This window comes from Cibotium barometz, chromosome 11, assembly GCF_041138505.1.
Source record: "Cibotium barometz isolate CiBa-2024 chromosome 11, ASM4113850v1, whole genome shotgun sequence".
NCBI classification, from domain to species: Eukaryota; Viridiplantae; Streptophyta; class Polypodiopsida; order Cyatheales; family Cibotiaceae; genus Cibotium; species Cibotium barometz.
Genome location: NC_141056.1, coordinates 38,877,206 through 38,894,915, shown reverse-complemented (window position 1 = coordinate 38,894,915; position 17,710 = coordinate 38,877,206). Strand labels below are relative to the sequence as shown.

The 17,710-nt window shown below is 45.2% G+C and overlaps 1 protein-coding gene across 7 annotated transcripts in view; it reads left to right on the top strand.

The window, feature by feature from the left end:
• The window catches only part of LOC147634156 (uncharacterized), a 43,379-nt gene extending 26,509 nt beyond the window's left edge, over positions 1-16,870 (top strand). For 3 of the 7 annotated variants that reach the window (XM_086805298.1, XM_086805302.1, XM_086805300.1), the window contains 3 exons: positions 15,753-15,879; positions 15,984-16,081; positions 16,254-16,870. In XM_086805298.1, the coding sequence (XP_086661424.1) occupies positions 15,781-15,879; positions 15,984-16,081; positions 16,254-16,329 (273 nt within the window). In that variant the 5' untranslated portion in view covers positions 15,753-15,780 and the 3' untranslated portion in view covers positions 16,330-16,870. Of the gene's footprint in view, positions 1-11,277; positions 11,298-13,517; positions 13,644-15,752; positions 15,899-15,983; positions 16,082-16,253 lie in introns of those variants that run through there. The other 4 variants (XM_086805301.1, XM_086805299.1, XM_086805303.1 and 1 more) reach the window with 3 other exon arrangements.
• Positions 16,871-17,710: the final 840 nt, after the last annotated feature.

The window sequence follows — 17,710 nt, the reverse complement described above, 5'->3', positions numbered from 1 at the left end:
TTGTCCCACAAATCAAAGCATCAGGAGACCCTACATGCTATAGGTTTTGGCATCCCATACCACCAGAACATATCCCATGTAAAACCTCCGGTGAGTATACAAATCTAAGGTGAAAGTGCCAATTTCCCCAAATAATGGACCTCGATGCAACCAAACGTCCAATTGGATGTCATGGTCAAACCTCTGGATCAACCTAGCACCCAGCCAGTTTAATCGGTAAAACTAGAGATGAAAGATACCATCATGTCCTTCAGGCCAAAAACTAGGTATACAGGGTCCCTCACAACCTTAGTTTCTGGAACCAGCTCGTCATCTGGCTAGCCATCCATAACCGTCCACAACCCTCTGCGTTTTGTGTCTAGGCCATGCCTATAGTCGGCCACAGGTACACAACATGAATATGGTCCAGGTATCATCATCTCTCCACCCTTTTAGAGGGTTTGCTCTCTAGGACATGTTCGCATTACCCCTCTCGGTGAAAATATGGTATGTGGACGAGCCATAACATGCCACGATATGTGAACCAGTATATGAAAGCATAGCACTTCTACGCACTGTCACGAATATTCAATTCACGATGTAGAAGGCATAGAGCATGTAACACAAAATTTTAACAAATAAAATTGGATTTAACCACAAAAATTTGGCAATGAAAAGGCCTTATGAAAAGAACTCATTAAATAGGGGTTTTGACAAAAGTACAAAAGTACCAAATAAAAAAAATTGGTGTATAAGAGTTTCCGAGGTAACTCCGAATATGACTCACGGAGTGAATAAACACTCCCTCAAAATTTCGGTTTTATGAAATCTGCTATACTACCAAGCCACTCCTGAACTCATGCAAAAGCATGTGGATGTCAATTTGGGCCCCACACATCAGGAACCTCCTGGCACCAAGAGAACATTCAGCTCATCTGTCGGTACATAATGGGACCATGTCCATGTGACATGCGGAAGCTTCGGGGTAGATCGGTAATTTCAATGCTAAAAAATCAGCAATCGATCAAGACGAGAATAACGCACAAAACTGAAAGTAGATGTGCAGAAAATAGAGAGAGAGAGAGAGAGAGGGAGAAGAGGACACAATATTTCGTCCCGAATACCCTCTGTAGGGCCCCCACCACGAATGGTGTATTGCTTTTATTAGAATGATGCAAAATCTGAAAATAAAAGACTGACTTGGTCTGTTTTGGCTGAGATGAATCTCTGCCCTTGACCTTCACCCTTCACCCTTGCGTTAGCTTCTCCCTTGGCTGTCCGGGCCCTTGAGTAGCTGTAGCACTTTGTGAAACATGAGATGATAGAAACACTTGGTAGGGTTGGGTATTTATACCCCCTCACATATCCAGTCGGCCAGCTTAACCAAAGGCAGCCAGCAGTTTTCTTTTCCACCACCACTAGATAAAGTAGCAACTTATGCTAATAAAACTCAGCGTTCACACCTACTATGCTGTCCAGCCTGTGCTTATGCCCTGGCTGGGTGTCTAGGTTACTGGGCAGCCAAATGCAACTAGTGTGGGGCTGCCCCACGCACAACCGATTGGCTGGATAGGGCCTGGGACTCTATCGGCTGCCTGGCCAGAGCCCCTAGGGCTGGCCGATAGCATGCCCAGCCCACACTAGGGCTTGTGGGCTCAGCATGGGGCCCTCCTGGCCCTTTGGGGGTGGTTCTACACCTCCCCCATGCCCACATAAATGATCTTGGGATAGCCCTATGGGTTGGCCCCATCTCTACATATGCAAATCCTACATGCCCACATAGAGGTCTGGCACTAACATCATTCTAGAGGGAGACTCACAGCGTGGACTAGCACTGCTTCATGTGCAGGACAATGCACACACGATCTCGGATGCATGGAGTAGAACCCTGGTTGACTCGTCCCGAACTGGGCTAACATGGGACGAGTTTTCCACTCCAGGTCCTGCACCTTCTTGTTCAGATATGTCTACGTGGCATCCAAGTGCGGGATGCACGTGACATCCCCATCTGCTTAACTTGACGGAAGCTGCATAGGCTCCAAATAGTCCGTCAATAAAGCCGGATAGTCGTCGAAGAACTCTTTGTCAAGCCATACCACTTCGTGGGTCCCTCGGTCCTGAAACTTTGTGAGGAATTGTCTTTGTCTTCGGCCTGAGCCATGCTTGAAGCGGTGCAAAAGGATCAATTCTGGAACCATCACTTCAGCTTCATCAATGATATTTGGTTCCGCTTCGTCTTTCACTTTTGAAGGGATCGGACCTGCATATGGTTTTAACCAACTGACATGGAACACATCGTGCATAGTCCAGCTCGGAGGTAGCTTCAACTTCATTGAAACCTCGTTAATCTTTCTTTGGATGGGAAAAGGTCCGAAGCTCCTGAATGACAACTTTGGGCATCGCTTGTCCACCTGTTTCAACCTTTGCTTCATGATCCAAAGATAAACACAATCACCTTCCGAAAACTTATATCCTTTCGGTCTTTGTTGGCTTGTCGAGTGTAGGCCTCCTGTGCTTTAGCCAACCTGTCTTTTACTGACTCCAAAATCTCCTAGTAAGGTTCCGTCAATGTGTTCGATTCAAGTACTGAAGACGAGGCTCTGGTCAATAGCGTTTGGAATGGTCTTCCAAATGTTGCTTCGTATGGAGTCCTACCAATAGCTGAAGAAAAAGAATCATTCAAAACAGCTTGAACTAAAGGCAAATACGATTCCCACTTACCTTGCTGATCGTGGACATAACACTTTAGCACGTCAAAGGCCAACTGGTTGTAGATTTCTATCTGGCCATCCGTCTATAGTTGAAATGCACTGGAAAAATTCAATTTAGTACCAAAGTTATCAAACAATGCCCTCTAAAAATAACTAGTAAACTTGGCATCTCGGTCTGACACTATGGTCCTAGGGATCCCGCCAATTGAGTACCAATGCCGAATGAACAAATGGGCAACATCTTCGGCAATCACATTAGTCCTGCATATGGAATAAGTATAATAAATTTGCTAAATCTGTCAACTATAGTCAAGCACTAAGTATTGCGCTTACTTGGACTGGGAGGCAGATTCGTGACAAAATCCATTGATATATCTTGGAAAGGTCCCTTAGGAATTGGTAAGGGCAGTAACAAACCTATCTTCTTCCCACGATGAGCTTTCAACTCTTGACAAATATCACATTGTTGCACATGTGCAAACACATCTCGCCTCATCTTTGGCCAATAATATTGCCATTCTAACTTCTCCAAATTCGAATTAATGCCCCTGATGGCCACCAGTAATGGTGTCATGGGTGTCATGGAGGAGAGCTGCCCTGAACGACTTCATGACACGGATGGTTTTCGTAGAAAAGCCAACCGTTTGCGTATCAAAAAGTGGCATGGTCCTGTGGCATCCAATGTCAATTCCCTCTGTGTACCGAATTCCTCGGAATCCGCGTACATATGCTTCATGTCGTCTAGTCCCGTATCAACAAGGTCAAGTCTAGTGGTTTGAATCAAAGTCACCTGTCCATTTAGGCTCAAAGCATTGGCCACTAGATTGGCCTTTCTTGGAAGGTACTCAATTATACCACCAAATTGTTGGAATATCTGGCTCCAGCAGTGCTGTCGGTCACTCCACTGTGCACTTGGCATTGTTTGAATCCAGCGTAAAAAGTCACAGCCATAAAGGAAATGTTTCCAATGTTTCAAGGCCTGAATAACTCTGAGGAGTTCCCGATCGGAGACCGAGTAATTCTTTTCCGCGGGCAGTAACTTACGAGACATGTAAGCTACTGGATGGCCATTCTATTGTCCAATTGCGATGTTACTCGCATCAGTGACTTGGAACGGCTTGTTCCACGAGGCAAGCGCTAGACAAGGCGCTTTTGACAAAGCCACCTTGAGGTTCTTGAATGCCTCCAACGCTCGTGGAGTCATGAATCCGTTGCCTTTTAGTCTTGACACCCTTTAGCAGATCGGTGAGGTCCGCCGAGAGGTCAGAAAACTTGTCTATGTGGGTGGAGTATGCTTGGCATATACCCACAAAGGATCTGATGTCATAAGCAGTCTGTGGTACTTCCCAATTGACAATCTCGGCCACCTTGGCCGGATCAAGTCGAATGTCTTCTGCACTAATTATATATCCAAGGTAATGAACCTCGAACAAATAAATTCTGACTTCTTCTCATTGACGTAGAGCTCGTTGCTTTCCCGCAACTTCAAGACTTTCTCCACATCAATGTTATGCTGCTCAACCGTAGCTAAAAATACTAGTATGTCGTCGAGAAATATGAACACACACTTTCCAATCAATCCCCGGAATACCCGCATCATCATGCGGTTGAATGTGGTTGGGGCGTTCATCAAGCCAAAAGGCATGACCACAAATTCATAGTGGGCCCGCTTCGTACGAAAGGCTGTCTTGGGGATGTCCCCCTCAACAATCCTCACCTGGTGGTACCCACTCTTCAAATCAAGTTTTGAGAACACTTTAGCCCCATTCAGCCTCTCGAGAATATAGTCTATTCAAGGCATCGAGTTTTGAGAACACTTTAGCCCCATTCAGCCTCTCGAGAATATAGTCTATTCAAGGCATCGAGAATCTACTTTTGATAAGCAGCTTATTGAGTGCATGATAATCGACACACAATCGAGAAGACCCATCTTTCTTCTTGACAAACATGATCGGTGCTGCAAATGGCGACACACTGGGACGGAAGAAGCCAGATTGCAATTATTCTTGGAGTTGGTGGTCCAACTCCGATTCCATTGCCTTGGAAAGGCGATATGGAAATTTGCTTGGGGGTTCCGAGCTTGGGAGAAGGTCGATCTTGTGGTCCTCCGGTCTAGACAGGGGGAGCTAGGGAGGGAGATTGTCCCGAAGAAAAATTTTCTGGAACTTTTCATGGAGAGCCGAATACTTCTTGGAAGCACTGGCCACCGTCTGGGTAGTTTGGATGTAAATCATCACACAATGTGCGCCTTTCCTGATTGCTCATTTAGCTTGCAAGTGGCTTATGAGTGGAAAGTTTGGGATTCCTTGATCTCACTTAATGGTCACTGAACTAATGATTGCTCCAACCGAAGCATTGGGATTCGAAGAACTAGGGACATCCACTGGGGTATGTATGGAAGCTGGGCTCACGACTAAAGCGGTGGAAGCTGGGGTGGCTTAGGACACTCCCGAGAAGTGTGTCCTTTTGTATGACAAAAGAAACACCTACCCTCCTTCTTGTACTGAGCAATCTCCTCGGCACTCAACTTGTCACCGGTCTTGCCCACCTCTGCTTTCTGGTCTGGAGTAAGCTTGGGCGCATTGGTTGAGGTCTTGGAGCCAAAGGCTCCCGTGTGTTAAAATTACAGCAATGTGATGAGCTATGGTGGAGCAAACGCTAGAATCAACATCATTAACAAAGAGATTAGACGATAATTAAGACGTGATTAGTGAGCAATTAACTGATAGCTTAATGTAAGCATGGATAATCAAAAACTAGCAAATTTTCATTAGGCCAATGCCTCAATTTATAGAGTTTACATCCAAGCATCTAATCCCACTGATTTCTCCTTGATTCACTCCACCTCTTTTGCTTGATTCTCTCCATCTCTCCCAGAATATCTCCACACCTCCTAAATCTCCTTATGCTACCCTTTATTCTCTCCCAGTAGATACTTCTCACCTTTTCACAAGTTCTCTCACATTTACAGATTCTCTTTTACAGCCTCTTGCTAAGGACTCGTTCCCGCACACACCCTATTCACTTGTATATTTCAACACCTCCCCTCAAGTTAATAGTCCTAGCACACGTGGACTCTATACCAAGTTTCCCTCTTACTTGATAGTCCACGACCAGTGCCTCAAGTCCCTAAACTCATAGTCCTTGACACTCTCTCTCTCTCTATGTGTCCAAGGCTACTATAAGTGCCGTGACCTTGACTAAAGTGCTCACACATACATCTACCACATGGCCTACATCATCGGTGGCTCAGAGGTGGTTTTACTCTGTTGGGGGAGTTACATTGGGTTGTGGGGTTTCTCTCTCTCTCTCTCTCTCTCTCTCTCTCTCTCTCTCTCTCTCTCAGAAAAGATGATCTGACTCCACTTCCTTAGGAGCCTCCATAAAGTTTGCCGATGTCGTTCCTTCTCCACTGGGTTTGCTGTAGCAGTCTCTTGCCATGTGTCCTGGCTTTCCACAGTTGTGGCAAGTGAAGGTCCTTCCTCCTACTCTGCCTCTTCCTCGTCCTCGTCCTCGAGAGAATCCTCCTCGGGTGAAGAATGCTTTTTCTTCTCCTGCTGTTGAGTCAAGCCATTTTTTCTCTTTGCCTCTGGTCTCTTGCTCTAATAGAGCTCCTTCTATCTCGTGTAGCTTCAATTCATGTACATTCTTTAGTGTTGCTACAATGTTTTCATATTCACCTTTGTCCACATTCTTCAGAAGCACTGCTAGTGCCTCATCATCTTCTACCTTTTTGCCAATAGCTGCTAGTTGTTGCTTAATGCTTTCATATTTGTTCAAGTGTGTGATTAAAGGTTCACTTTCCTTTATATCCAATTTGCAGAATTGCATTAACAGATTTATCTTTGAATTTTTAGCTTGTGTGTCAAATAATTTATTGAGTTCATCCCATGCATCTTTTGCCCACTGTATCCCTGTGATGTGATGAATGATTTCATCATTTAAACTGAGTGTGATAAGTCCCAATGCTTTTTCATTCTTGCTCTTCCACTCATTTTTCTCTCACCTCTGGGCATTCATCTCTTCCCTCAACTAGCCCCCACAAATTTTTCCTCATGAGCAGATACATGGTTTTTGTCTGCCATGTATAAAACTGCTCCCCATTAAATTTGACTCTCTATTGTGTCGTACTCATGATAATGTGAAGGGGGTCTTACCTCTTGATCCAATTTCAAGGGCAGTGTCTACCCTTTTACAACTCAATCTGGTATTTAAGAGATGATTACAACAGATTTATCAGCATAAAATTATCAGAAATTACATTAAATCAAGGGTAACTAATTTGTACGGAATGGTTGGAGTATCAAACCATCTCCAAATTGCAATATGAAGTTATAGGGATCTGTATCAGATACCTAATGGTTAATTTGAACCCTCAATTGCACCAAAATACAGTGATTAGCACTGACTAATCACTGATTAGCAAATTAATCCTTTCTTTTGTGTGCAGAAAATAGAGTACGCAGGGAGTACAGATCTGAGGCCTTAGAGTTTAAATGAGCTCAAATGCTTTCAAGGCCATCAATAGCAATTAGTCTAGTAGAGGATTAAGCCAAGAAACACAAAATTTGACCAAACATTGAATGCTTAATCTCTGTTTGCAGATTTGATGAAGAGCTTGGATCTCACTGTAGACTTGATCAAATCAAATTCTGTCTTCACCAGCTTGTAGAGCACCCTTGAAAACCTCTAGGGCCAAGAGGAATTAGAGCAATTTGATTTGGAGCAGCAGAAATATCAAATTTTCTTCAAAAACAATGCGCCTGTAGAATCGCAATTTTCCTGAGCTGTAGAGGGCGGTTTGCTGCGCCGATTTGCGTGGCTGGTGGACTGTGGGGAGGCTGGCTATGCATGCCTAGAAGGGCTTGTCCTAATGTTGCTTCTGGAGGGAGATCAAGCCCCTCCACTGGCTGGGGGTGCAGTGGGCTACTTGAAAACAACTAAAAAAGTGATTATTTCTTAATCATCTACTAATCCTAGTTAGATAATGGGCTCATAAATTTGATGGATTCTAGGCTAGGGCTAGGCTTTGATACCATGTTAAAATTACAGCAATGTGATGAGCTATGGTGGATCAAATGCTAGAATCAACATCATTAACAAAGAGATTAGACGATAATTAAGATGTGATTAGTGAGCAATTAACTGATAGCTTAATGCAGGCATGGATAATCAAAAACCATCAAATTCTCATTAGGCCAATGCCTCAATTTATAGAGTTTACATCCAAGCATCTAATCCCACTGATTTCTCCTTGATTCACTCCACCTCTTTTGCCTGATTCTCTCCACTTCTCCCAGAATATCTCCACACCTCCTAAATCTCCTCATGCTACCCTTATTCTCTTCCAGTAGATACTTCTCACCTTTTCACACGTTCTCTTACATTTACAGATTCTCTTTTACAGCCTCTTGCTAAGGGCTTGTTCCCACACACACCCTATTCACTTGTATATTTCAACACCGTGCTCTGTCATGGGGAAGACCCTGTGTGGTTCTGGCCTTTTTCCCTCGAGGTGTTAGCCTTGGGAGGAGCTGGTTGGGAAGTCGTGGGCTTTCCGCCATTGTGCTTCATTTCAGCACTCTGTGCAAGGAAGAGTGCGTCTATGAAGATGGCTGGCCTAAACATACGCACCACCCACTGGATTTGCGTATCAAGGCCATAAAGGAATTGCCCTTTCTTGTTCGTATCAGATAAGCCCAACTGCAAACATAAGTTTGAAATTTTATTGGCAAACTGAAGGATTGGTTGCGCGTTTTGACGTGCTCCCCTAAACTCGTCTTCGAGTCGCTCAAGGTAATGGGGCGGTTGAAACCGCTGCTTAAGGTCGCAGACAAACTCATCCCAAACATAAGCTACTATACCTAATTTGGTGTGGGCATGAGCCCAGTGGGTCCACCAAGGAATGGCCTCACCTTCCAAGTACCAACTAGCTAAGATCACCCTGTCAGTATCACTTTTTCGAACTGCGGCAAAGTAAGCTTCAAATTGATGCAACCATGAATAAAGCGTTGTGGGGTCGAGTTTACCATTATACTTACTGAAGTTCATTTTCTCGTTCATGTTCCAGGTGTCGCATGACGTTGTCTTCACGTTGTCGAATCTCCATTGCACGCATCTGCAACTCAAGCATTGAACTCGGCTGCGGTCATGACCCTTCGAAAGGGTCTCTTTGTAGAGGATCCGGAATCGGGGAAACGGAAGGAGAGGGAGGAGGAGACGGAAAACGCGGAGCTAGAGAACGGGTGCGCTCTTCCAGATCTAGTACTTGCGCCTTCTGCTCTTCCAATTTGGTTCTTTGTTTTGCGATTGCTCGCATCATCTTTTGGAACATCTCTGGTACACTCATGCCTGATGCCCTAGATGGACTGCCTGGTGCACTTCGGTCCCAAGGTTCTTGTTCTCTCTCGTCGTCATAGCTCGCCATAGCAAGAAAATGCACTACCTTTCCGGAGCGCAATCTGACCATCCACTGTGTGTGGGAGACTTCCGGAGGCTGAAAACCAACCGTCCTTCGAGGGACAGGAGTCACTCTGGAAGCGGTGGTCCACCGGAGTTTGAAAACCAACCACACGAGCGAGAAAAAATTTCTGGTTTCTTGCTGAATCTTTACACTTGAAGTAGGCTCTGATACCACTGTGACATGCGGAAGCTTTGGGGTAGATCGGTAACTTCAATGCTCAGAAATCAGCAATCGTTCACGATGAGAATAAGGCACAAAACTAAAAGTAGATGTGTACAAAATAGAGAGAGAGAGAGAGGGAGAAGAGGACACAGTATTGGGTCCCGAATACCCTCTGTAGGGCCCCCACCACGAATGGTGTATTTGCTTTTATTAGAATGATGCAAAATCTGAAAATAAAAGACTGACTTGACTTGTTTTGGCTGCGATGAATCTCTGCCCTTGACCTTCACCCTTCACCCTTGCGTTAGCTTCTCCCTTGGCTGTCCGGGCCCTTGAGTAGCTGTAGCACTTTGTGAAATATGAGATGATAGAGACGCTTGGTAGGGCTGGGTATTTATACCCCCTCACATATCCAGTCAGTCAGCAGTTTTCTTTTCCACGACTAGATAAAGTAGCAACTTATGCTAATAAAACTCAGCGTTTTCACACCTACTATGCTGTCCAGCCTGTGCTTATGCCCTGGCTGGGTGTCCAAGTTGCTGGGCAGCCAAATGCAACTAGTGTGGGGCTGCCCCACACACAACCGATTGGCTGGACAGGGCTGGGACCCTGTCGGCTGCCTGGCCAGAGCCCCGAGGGCTGGCCGACAGCCTGCCCAGCCCACACTAGGGCTTGTGGGCTCAGCATGGGGCCCTTCTGGCCCCTTGGGGGTGGTTCTACACCTCCCCCATGCCCACATAAATGATCTTGGGGTAGCCCTATGGGCTGGCCCCATCTCTACATGCCTACACAGAGGTCTAGCATCCAATATCATACCAGATACACAGAACCACTAACATCATTCTAGAGGAAGACTCATAGCGCGGCCTGGCACTGCTTCATGTGCAGGACAACGCACACCTGACGTCGGACGCATGGAGTGGAACCCTGGTTGACTCGTCCCGGACTGGGCTCACATGGGACCAGTTTTCCACTCCAGGTCCTGTACCTTCTTGTTCAGATATGTCTACATGGCATCCAAGTGAAGGATGCACATGACAATCCAAAGCTTGAAAGGTCTGGGCCATGCTTCCTTGGTCATCCTCTTGCAAAGCAACAGGTGGAGGATAGGGTCCAAACAATCCCAGCAGCTTAGTTGACTGCTCCACGGACTTCAAGCAAAAAGCTTGTCTAATATGGGGTGAAAAAGCACACTGACAACAAGCTGCCACTAAACCTGCTGCATACAAGGATAATCCTTTGGTCCACCCAGAGTGTCCACAGCAAAAGCTTCCACACTCGGTGTCCAATTGTTGGATTGTTTCGATAAGGAAAAAAGCTTTTTCTACCCCTCAAAAATTAGGGGAAAAGCTCAAAAAAGCAACACCTAGGCATGCTTCTTTTTGTATCCATGAATCTAGGGAAAAAGCAATGGGCATACAACACACGCACATATGCTTTTTTTGTATCCGAAATTTGGGAAACAAAAGCAATATGCCAAAATGCCTTACAAAAAAAAGAAGAAAAAACCCATTCCGGGTAGTCTCTGCATGATGATTCAGTGAGGTTCCTTGTACCTCCAAAGACATGGCCATGGAATCCATATGATCAGCCTAGGTTCAGCTCTGAAAAAGAACCTGTGAAGAGCGTAAAAGTAAGCAACAATGGTGTGAGAGAGCACTAAAGGCAAGGGTTGTGTGAGGAGATGATGCATAAACAAAAGGAGCATGCTATGCTGGGTGGCCAAGAGCCTTTTTTTAATCTCTGGTCTACCACAGAAAAAACAACGTGCTCAAAAAGCAACTTTTCTCCAAAAAAGGCATTAAGTAAATGCATCCTCCTACACATGCCCAAATCAGCCTGTTATGCCCAAAAAAGTATCACCTGTGCTTTTTCCCTCATCCATATACTTTTTTGCTATTTAAAGAGAGGTTTGACGACTCCTGTTGTGCGCCCAGATCTGGCCATATCTGCCCTAACGCATGGCGCCGCCACATCCAGAGGTATGGCTTCTCACTTGGGTACCCACACCTATACAAGGGCAGCAAGTTCATGGCCGCTGGACACTGCAGCACGCAACAGCGGCCCTCTTCTTCTTTCTGGATCACTCTGCACAGAGGTAAAATAGTACCCCTTCTATGTCCTCTTTCACCGCCTATGCCCTTCTCTATTTCTGGCAACCAGCAGGGCCCTCTGCAGAGAGCTTAAATCAACCATATCTTCGTGCATACCATAGCCATAGGCATGCAGAAGTTTGGCAATTAGCTTCTTAGCATAAGCCAAATAGTCTAGTCAAAAAAGAAACCACCAAGCATAAACATGAGACAAAAAAGCACATGGTGATACTCATGACAACTAGGGCACCAGACATAAATTTCCTGCAGATTCTTTCTATCTTTAGCGGTGCATTTTCCCTATCAACTACTTATTTGCTGTACTATTTGCTACTTCCCTTAGTGCTAGGCTTCATTATGGCTGAGTTTGCCCTGCATCTCCGGAGGTTTGACAGAAACTCAGTACAAAGAGCTGTGTGTGAATATATGCTCTTATGTGTGTGTGGAGTGCGTGTGTGAGAGCATATCTTGATATCGTAGTATCTAGTCCGTACTATGCATAATGGAGTTGATAGTTATATAGTCTTGTGGGTTGACTACCATGAGTATATAACATGCACGTTCCTAAAAGGTGAATTTGGGCATGTTCCTGGATTCATCTAGGTATATAAATTTCCTGCATAAAAACTCAAAAAAGCAAAAAAAAAAGCATCATGCTTCTCTCTCTGCCTTTTCTCATGGATATGGAGCAGTTTGCACCCCTCTCCCATATCCAACCATACCGACCTTCTCCCTCAAGTTTGGTTACTCCTTGCCTTCTGTCGAGGTGTCCCATACCACCCAGACCTTGGAAAGCGAAAAAGCAATGTGATGACTTAAGCTCCAGAAGATCCAGGCGATGGATTTTATCAAATCGCTCCGTTCAAGAGCTCCTCATGCTTCAAGCCAGCAGGTCCGGCTCTGATACGCAATGTAAGGACCACATACCTAGAAATTCCAATAGGGTTAGAAGTAACCCGCATCGAATCGACATCAATGACTGTGATAGATTGTGGCTAGTGACTCACCACCTAGCCATAGGCTCCATTCCAGAGGCACCCCTGAGCCTGCGGTTGAATTGCCCCGCAAGTCAGCAAGCCATGCCATGGCATCCCAAACCACCAGTGCGTTTGCCCACCTGCAGGTACTATGGCCTTGAGTCTTGCTCGTCCAGGTGGAGCTCCTCCACCATGAGGGATCCTCTCATCATAAGTGAGCCCAAACTCACTTATATAGTAATAACCCTGCTATAATTGGTCCTTTGCTCTACAAATAAGCTTTTAAAGTTTAGACATAAATAGGCCCTAGCTTACTTTTAACTGACTCTACGCCAATTCAGACCTCATCCTTGCTAGCCCTTAGCCCTACGGGAGGGTCCTGTTGGCCCTAGTGCCCGGCTAACTCCTAACCCTAACCACAGGTCAGCTTATCCCTTAACCATGGGTTCTTCTAACCCTGGTTAATACTGGTCCAGAGCCTAGTTTGGGACGTAACACTATTAGCTCTCCCATGTCTGGCCAAGCCCTAACCCTAACCTTGGTGTCACAATTCCTCCAGAGCTGTGACATACGGAAGGATCTCCAAGATGTTGTCTTGGGAGTATCTAGGAGCATGATGGACTCACTCATGGAAGGGTGGTAACCCTGGTGAGTGATTTTGTGAACTCATGAAAGGTGAGTGTTATGTGAACTCATGGAAGGGCAGTTGCTTTGGTGAGTATTTGAATCCTGCATGGGTGGTGCCCGTGGTCGGGATTTTACTTTGGTGTACAAGATGGCAAGTTGGGAGATTTAATCCAAATTATTGTGCACAAGCATATGCCTGTGAAATGCACTTGCATGTATGACTTGTTTTGTTGCCTGGACATTGCTTGGTATTTTTGCCAATGAATGTTCACGGGCATTGGGTACGCCCGGACACCCTGTGCACATGTATGTGCACACCTGTTTGGGACTAAGGCGGTGATTTTATGTGTTTTGCAGGTGGTAAGTGTTCACACTCAACTTTATTTATATATTATCACTTTGTTCACTAAAGTTTATGGTTACTAAATGCCTATGATGCATACTACTGCTATGGCTGACATTTGCATACAATGTACTTGATGAACACTTATTGAATTTTCCACAGTGGGTTAAGAGGACTGACTTGACACTTACCTCTATGGCTGGGAGGTCGACCTACGTAGCTCGTGCCTGACATGTCCTGGATTGGGGCTCACAAAGGCTCACGGCATACATCAAAATATCCTAAAAGGTACCACTTTTCTACATGGTTCTTGCACTGTTGATGAGCTAGTTTGTCATTGTGTACCACAGTGCATGGGTGCACGTGATAGTAGTAGCATGTAGGTCAGGAAGACATGCCTATGGGCAAGCCGAAGGCCAGCCCATGGCTGTGTGCCGGTTGAAAGCCTGATTTAGGGGCTGTGTTCAGCCATGAATCGTAAGAAGAGCCAACCGATAGCATAAGGGATCTTGCTGTCCCTGTCGGCCAGTAGAAGAGGCTGCCCTGGTGGCACCAGCAGCATGTTGTGGGACCTTTGCAGTCGGCTAGCAAACTGGAATGATCAAACCAGAAAAAGTGCTAACATTTTATGTTGGGTTACAGCATTTTATGTTTGTTTTTTTTTTTTTTGGGTCCAAGAGAACCTGGCCAACAACATTCCCTGGTCGACCAGCTCTCTTGAGGACTATATAAACCAGTGCATCATTCCCTTCTTTATTCATTCAGTATTCAGCAAAGTTCATCAGCAGTTCAAGCAGCAGATATTCATCCTATCATCTCCAGGCAATCATTGAAGATCCTCTTCATCATAAAGCTAGCATATGTGCAGTCCTTCAGCTATTTGGACTTGCATAAGTGGCCCGAAGAGTCTTCTGCAGTGCCTCGGATTGGTGGATCCTCAGTTGACATATGGTCTTCCTTGTCCTTGTGTTGGGCAGTCATATTGCTTGTTTTTCAAGCATTGTATAGCATTCTCCAAAGAATAATATAAGCAAATACTCCGCCGAGGGGGGGGGGGTGGGGTGGTATTTGGGACCCAATACGGTGTCGTCTACTTCACTCTTATTCTCCTCTCTCTCGCTCTCATGTTTCTATGTTCTTAGTATTCCATGATGAGTTTCCATGGACAGTTTTGTATCACCCCAGTGAGATAGCTATGTTTATGTTTTCTTTTTGTTTTATTTTCCATTCCATGATGAGATATGCCATGGACATTATTGTATCACTTTGGTCTTATAGGACCGTTGGGTTTTTAGTAGACGCTTAATATATCTTTCTTTCTTTCTTTTTCTCTCTACTTTGTGAATTGGATGCTAAAGATTCTCACCACGTGCGTTTGGCGCAGTTTCTGCCCCTGCGCAAGGTTTCATACTTTTGTGGTTGTTGGGCACTTGGCTAGCAATTTCGGGACAGCCAGCAGCTTGTCACAGATGCGTCAGCCATGATGAGTCTCAGTGACACTGCCTTTGGGCTTGTCTGAAGGCTCAGCAAGTTTGGCAGAGCATTTCACTGTGGTCCCCGCCACTACCCGCACCGTTACCTGGGGGCAGTTGCCTGCTGGCAGGTGAAGGCTGGCCTAGCACACTTCTACGAGGACAACGGAGGCGGCCTTTCTCTCATGCTTTCGCATGGCCGCATTTCAGTGGTTGCAGCCTAGCTGCTTGCACATTTGATGAGTTTTGCAATGAGACTATTGCAAGCGAGGCCACTCCCACAGGGGAGTCCATTCGAGCTATATGGATTGATCTTATCCACACTCTGCAGGGACGCCTAGAGCGCCTGGCAGGGGACTCAGGCAGCATTCCTCCACATCTGGAGACGGTCATCTGGTATCACAGGCCACCTATTTTTCTTTCACACCCTCCCCTCCCCCTCCCCCCCCCCCCTCCCCCTTCTCCCTTCTTCTTTCTTTTCAGGTCACGCCGCAGGGATGCCCACTTAGTTCTCTCTTGTTTACAATTGTTACACATCCAATCTTATCTTGGCGACTGGATAACCTAGTGGAGGATGGTGAAGTTGTAGGGCTTACTCTTCCAAGCGGAGAGAAAATGGTCAGTCATGCATTGGTAGATGATTCTTTCATGTTACTCAATTTAGAGAGAGAGAGAGAGAGAGAGGGAGAGAGAGAGAGAGAGATACCGTGAAGGACTGGCAAAGTCTGTTGGAAACATGGCAAATGTTCTCAACAAGGATTACATGTAACTGAATATTCTACACACAATCATATGACGTGCTGCCACTACTGTACAAAGCCACTATATACAAGGCTACACAGAAACAGTTTTGAAGGGTCATTGTCACAGTTTTCAGATCCCTTGCATGCCATTATCTTCCATGAATATTTCATGTCTTTTCCAGGTCTGAAAGAAGTTGAAAAAAGACTGTTATGGCAGCAGGGGGTGCTTTTGGAGGCACACGTGGATTGCAGCCTATCCCTCCTGAAAAAGGAGTGTTTCCTTTGGACCACTTTCAGGAATGTAAACATGTGCGTCTCCATGTGTAAGGCACATGCAAAAACTTCAGCCAACTTTTTTCCACTTAGTGCTTTTATCTTTAGCTTTGGTCTTTGAATCTTTCTCGTAACTGCAGGTCATGAAGGAATATCTGTCCTGCCTAAAAGACAACAAACATGAGGCTGAAAAGTGCAGGAACTTGTCCAAAAGTTATCTGGAATGCCGTATGGAAAGGTAAAGCTGTTCATGCTGGTTCATTGAATGAAATTGTCATTGGAAGATTCAAGCTTACAGCATAATGACAATGGCGTCCTTGGTGCGTGCATGTCTGCATGTGCTTGTGGGTGTGGGTGCACGCATGGACACGCATGTGGACTTTGAGTGTAAATTTGGCTCCTCTTTGCAGGAATCTTATGGCAAAGCAAGATTTGTCAGAGCTGGGCTTCAAGGAAGATGGTCTGTCTGTCAAAAACCATCAGTAGCTTTGTTCTGTCATTCAGGCTTGAGTAGTTTGCACGACCAAGAAACCTTAATTGCTCAACAGCTTGTAGTTCAAATTGATGACTAAGCCTGTTGGCTTAATCACCACTTGCAAGAAGTGTGATGCTGCACCTAAGTTCTTAATGTAGTACTGATTTGCATGCATCATAGGAGTTGATTTATCAGATCTCAAATTTGAGGTACGGTCTTCATTTCATTGAGCTTGTCATGCCCTTCTTGTAACAACCATTTATGCTATGGTGCTTCACCTAAATCGGCCACCTTATGTGAAGTAAGGAAGCATAGGAACTTTCCACTTTGCCTATCTTGTGCAAGGGGATGACAAGGATTGCCTTAATTGTACCTGTTGGTAGAAGGGGTGACTGTGCAGATGTGTGGAGACATTGGACTCCTTTTTGTAGTGAAACTTGTGACGTTACTTTACTGAGACGATATTGTAATAGTGAAACCTATATCCAAAGATTGCTGCCCCTGAACCAAACCCTCCTCATTGATGGGTTTCAGGGTGTAGTTTTCCTTTAATTGTGCTCTACATCTCATGTGAAGGGAATCCAAGTTGAAAGGAAATGGCTGGAAGGAAGTGTGATGATCAAACTTGCATGTTGGTGTGCACGTGCGTGGGTGCATGCCTGTGGTTTTGTGCTTAGTGAGTATATGCCTCAGTCTGCAGTAGCAGCTGCTATGGATCTCTGGCAAGAACATGCAGCCTGAGCTCTTATGTAGAGTAGAGACCTAAGTCCTCTGTGAGAAGGCATGACAAAGCAAAGAGGAGAAGAGTACAAAAAGTAAAGAATTTATAGATAGACAAACTGATAATGTTCTCATCTTTTGATGGACTCCTTGCGTTCATCCCTGCAAAGGTGAGCTCTTAAGGGGAAAAGTATGTTATAGCCTTGGAGTGATGGGGTATAATTATTACTCTCTGAGCCATGCAAGGTATAGCTTGGTTGGCTATATGGGGAGTTATTTAAGGACTCCCAAAAGGTAATAGCACACTTGGCTCTACATAAGTGAGCAGGTACAGAGTGTTTGACCAGTTGGGTATGATCTGGATCCATTTTATTCCTAGAGGCAGCGGAAAGTGGTTGGACAGACCATAAGTATTACATTGTGTCTTTGGAACTTAATGCTCTTACTAGGAGTCTCTAGCTATACCCTCTCTCAAGACTACACACCTCTCTCCTTGTTTGTCAATGCAGTCAACCATATAAAAATCACCTCTAATGGGATATTTTGGTTGATTTGTTGCCAAAAATGCCCCGTCCATCGTGCTTTCCTTGTTTGTTTGTGTATGTGTGCATGAGTTTGGTACATTGCATGGAGGCTGATCAGAGGACAGCTACATGAGGTTGTAACATAAAT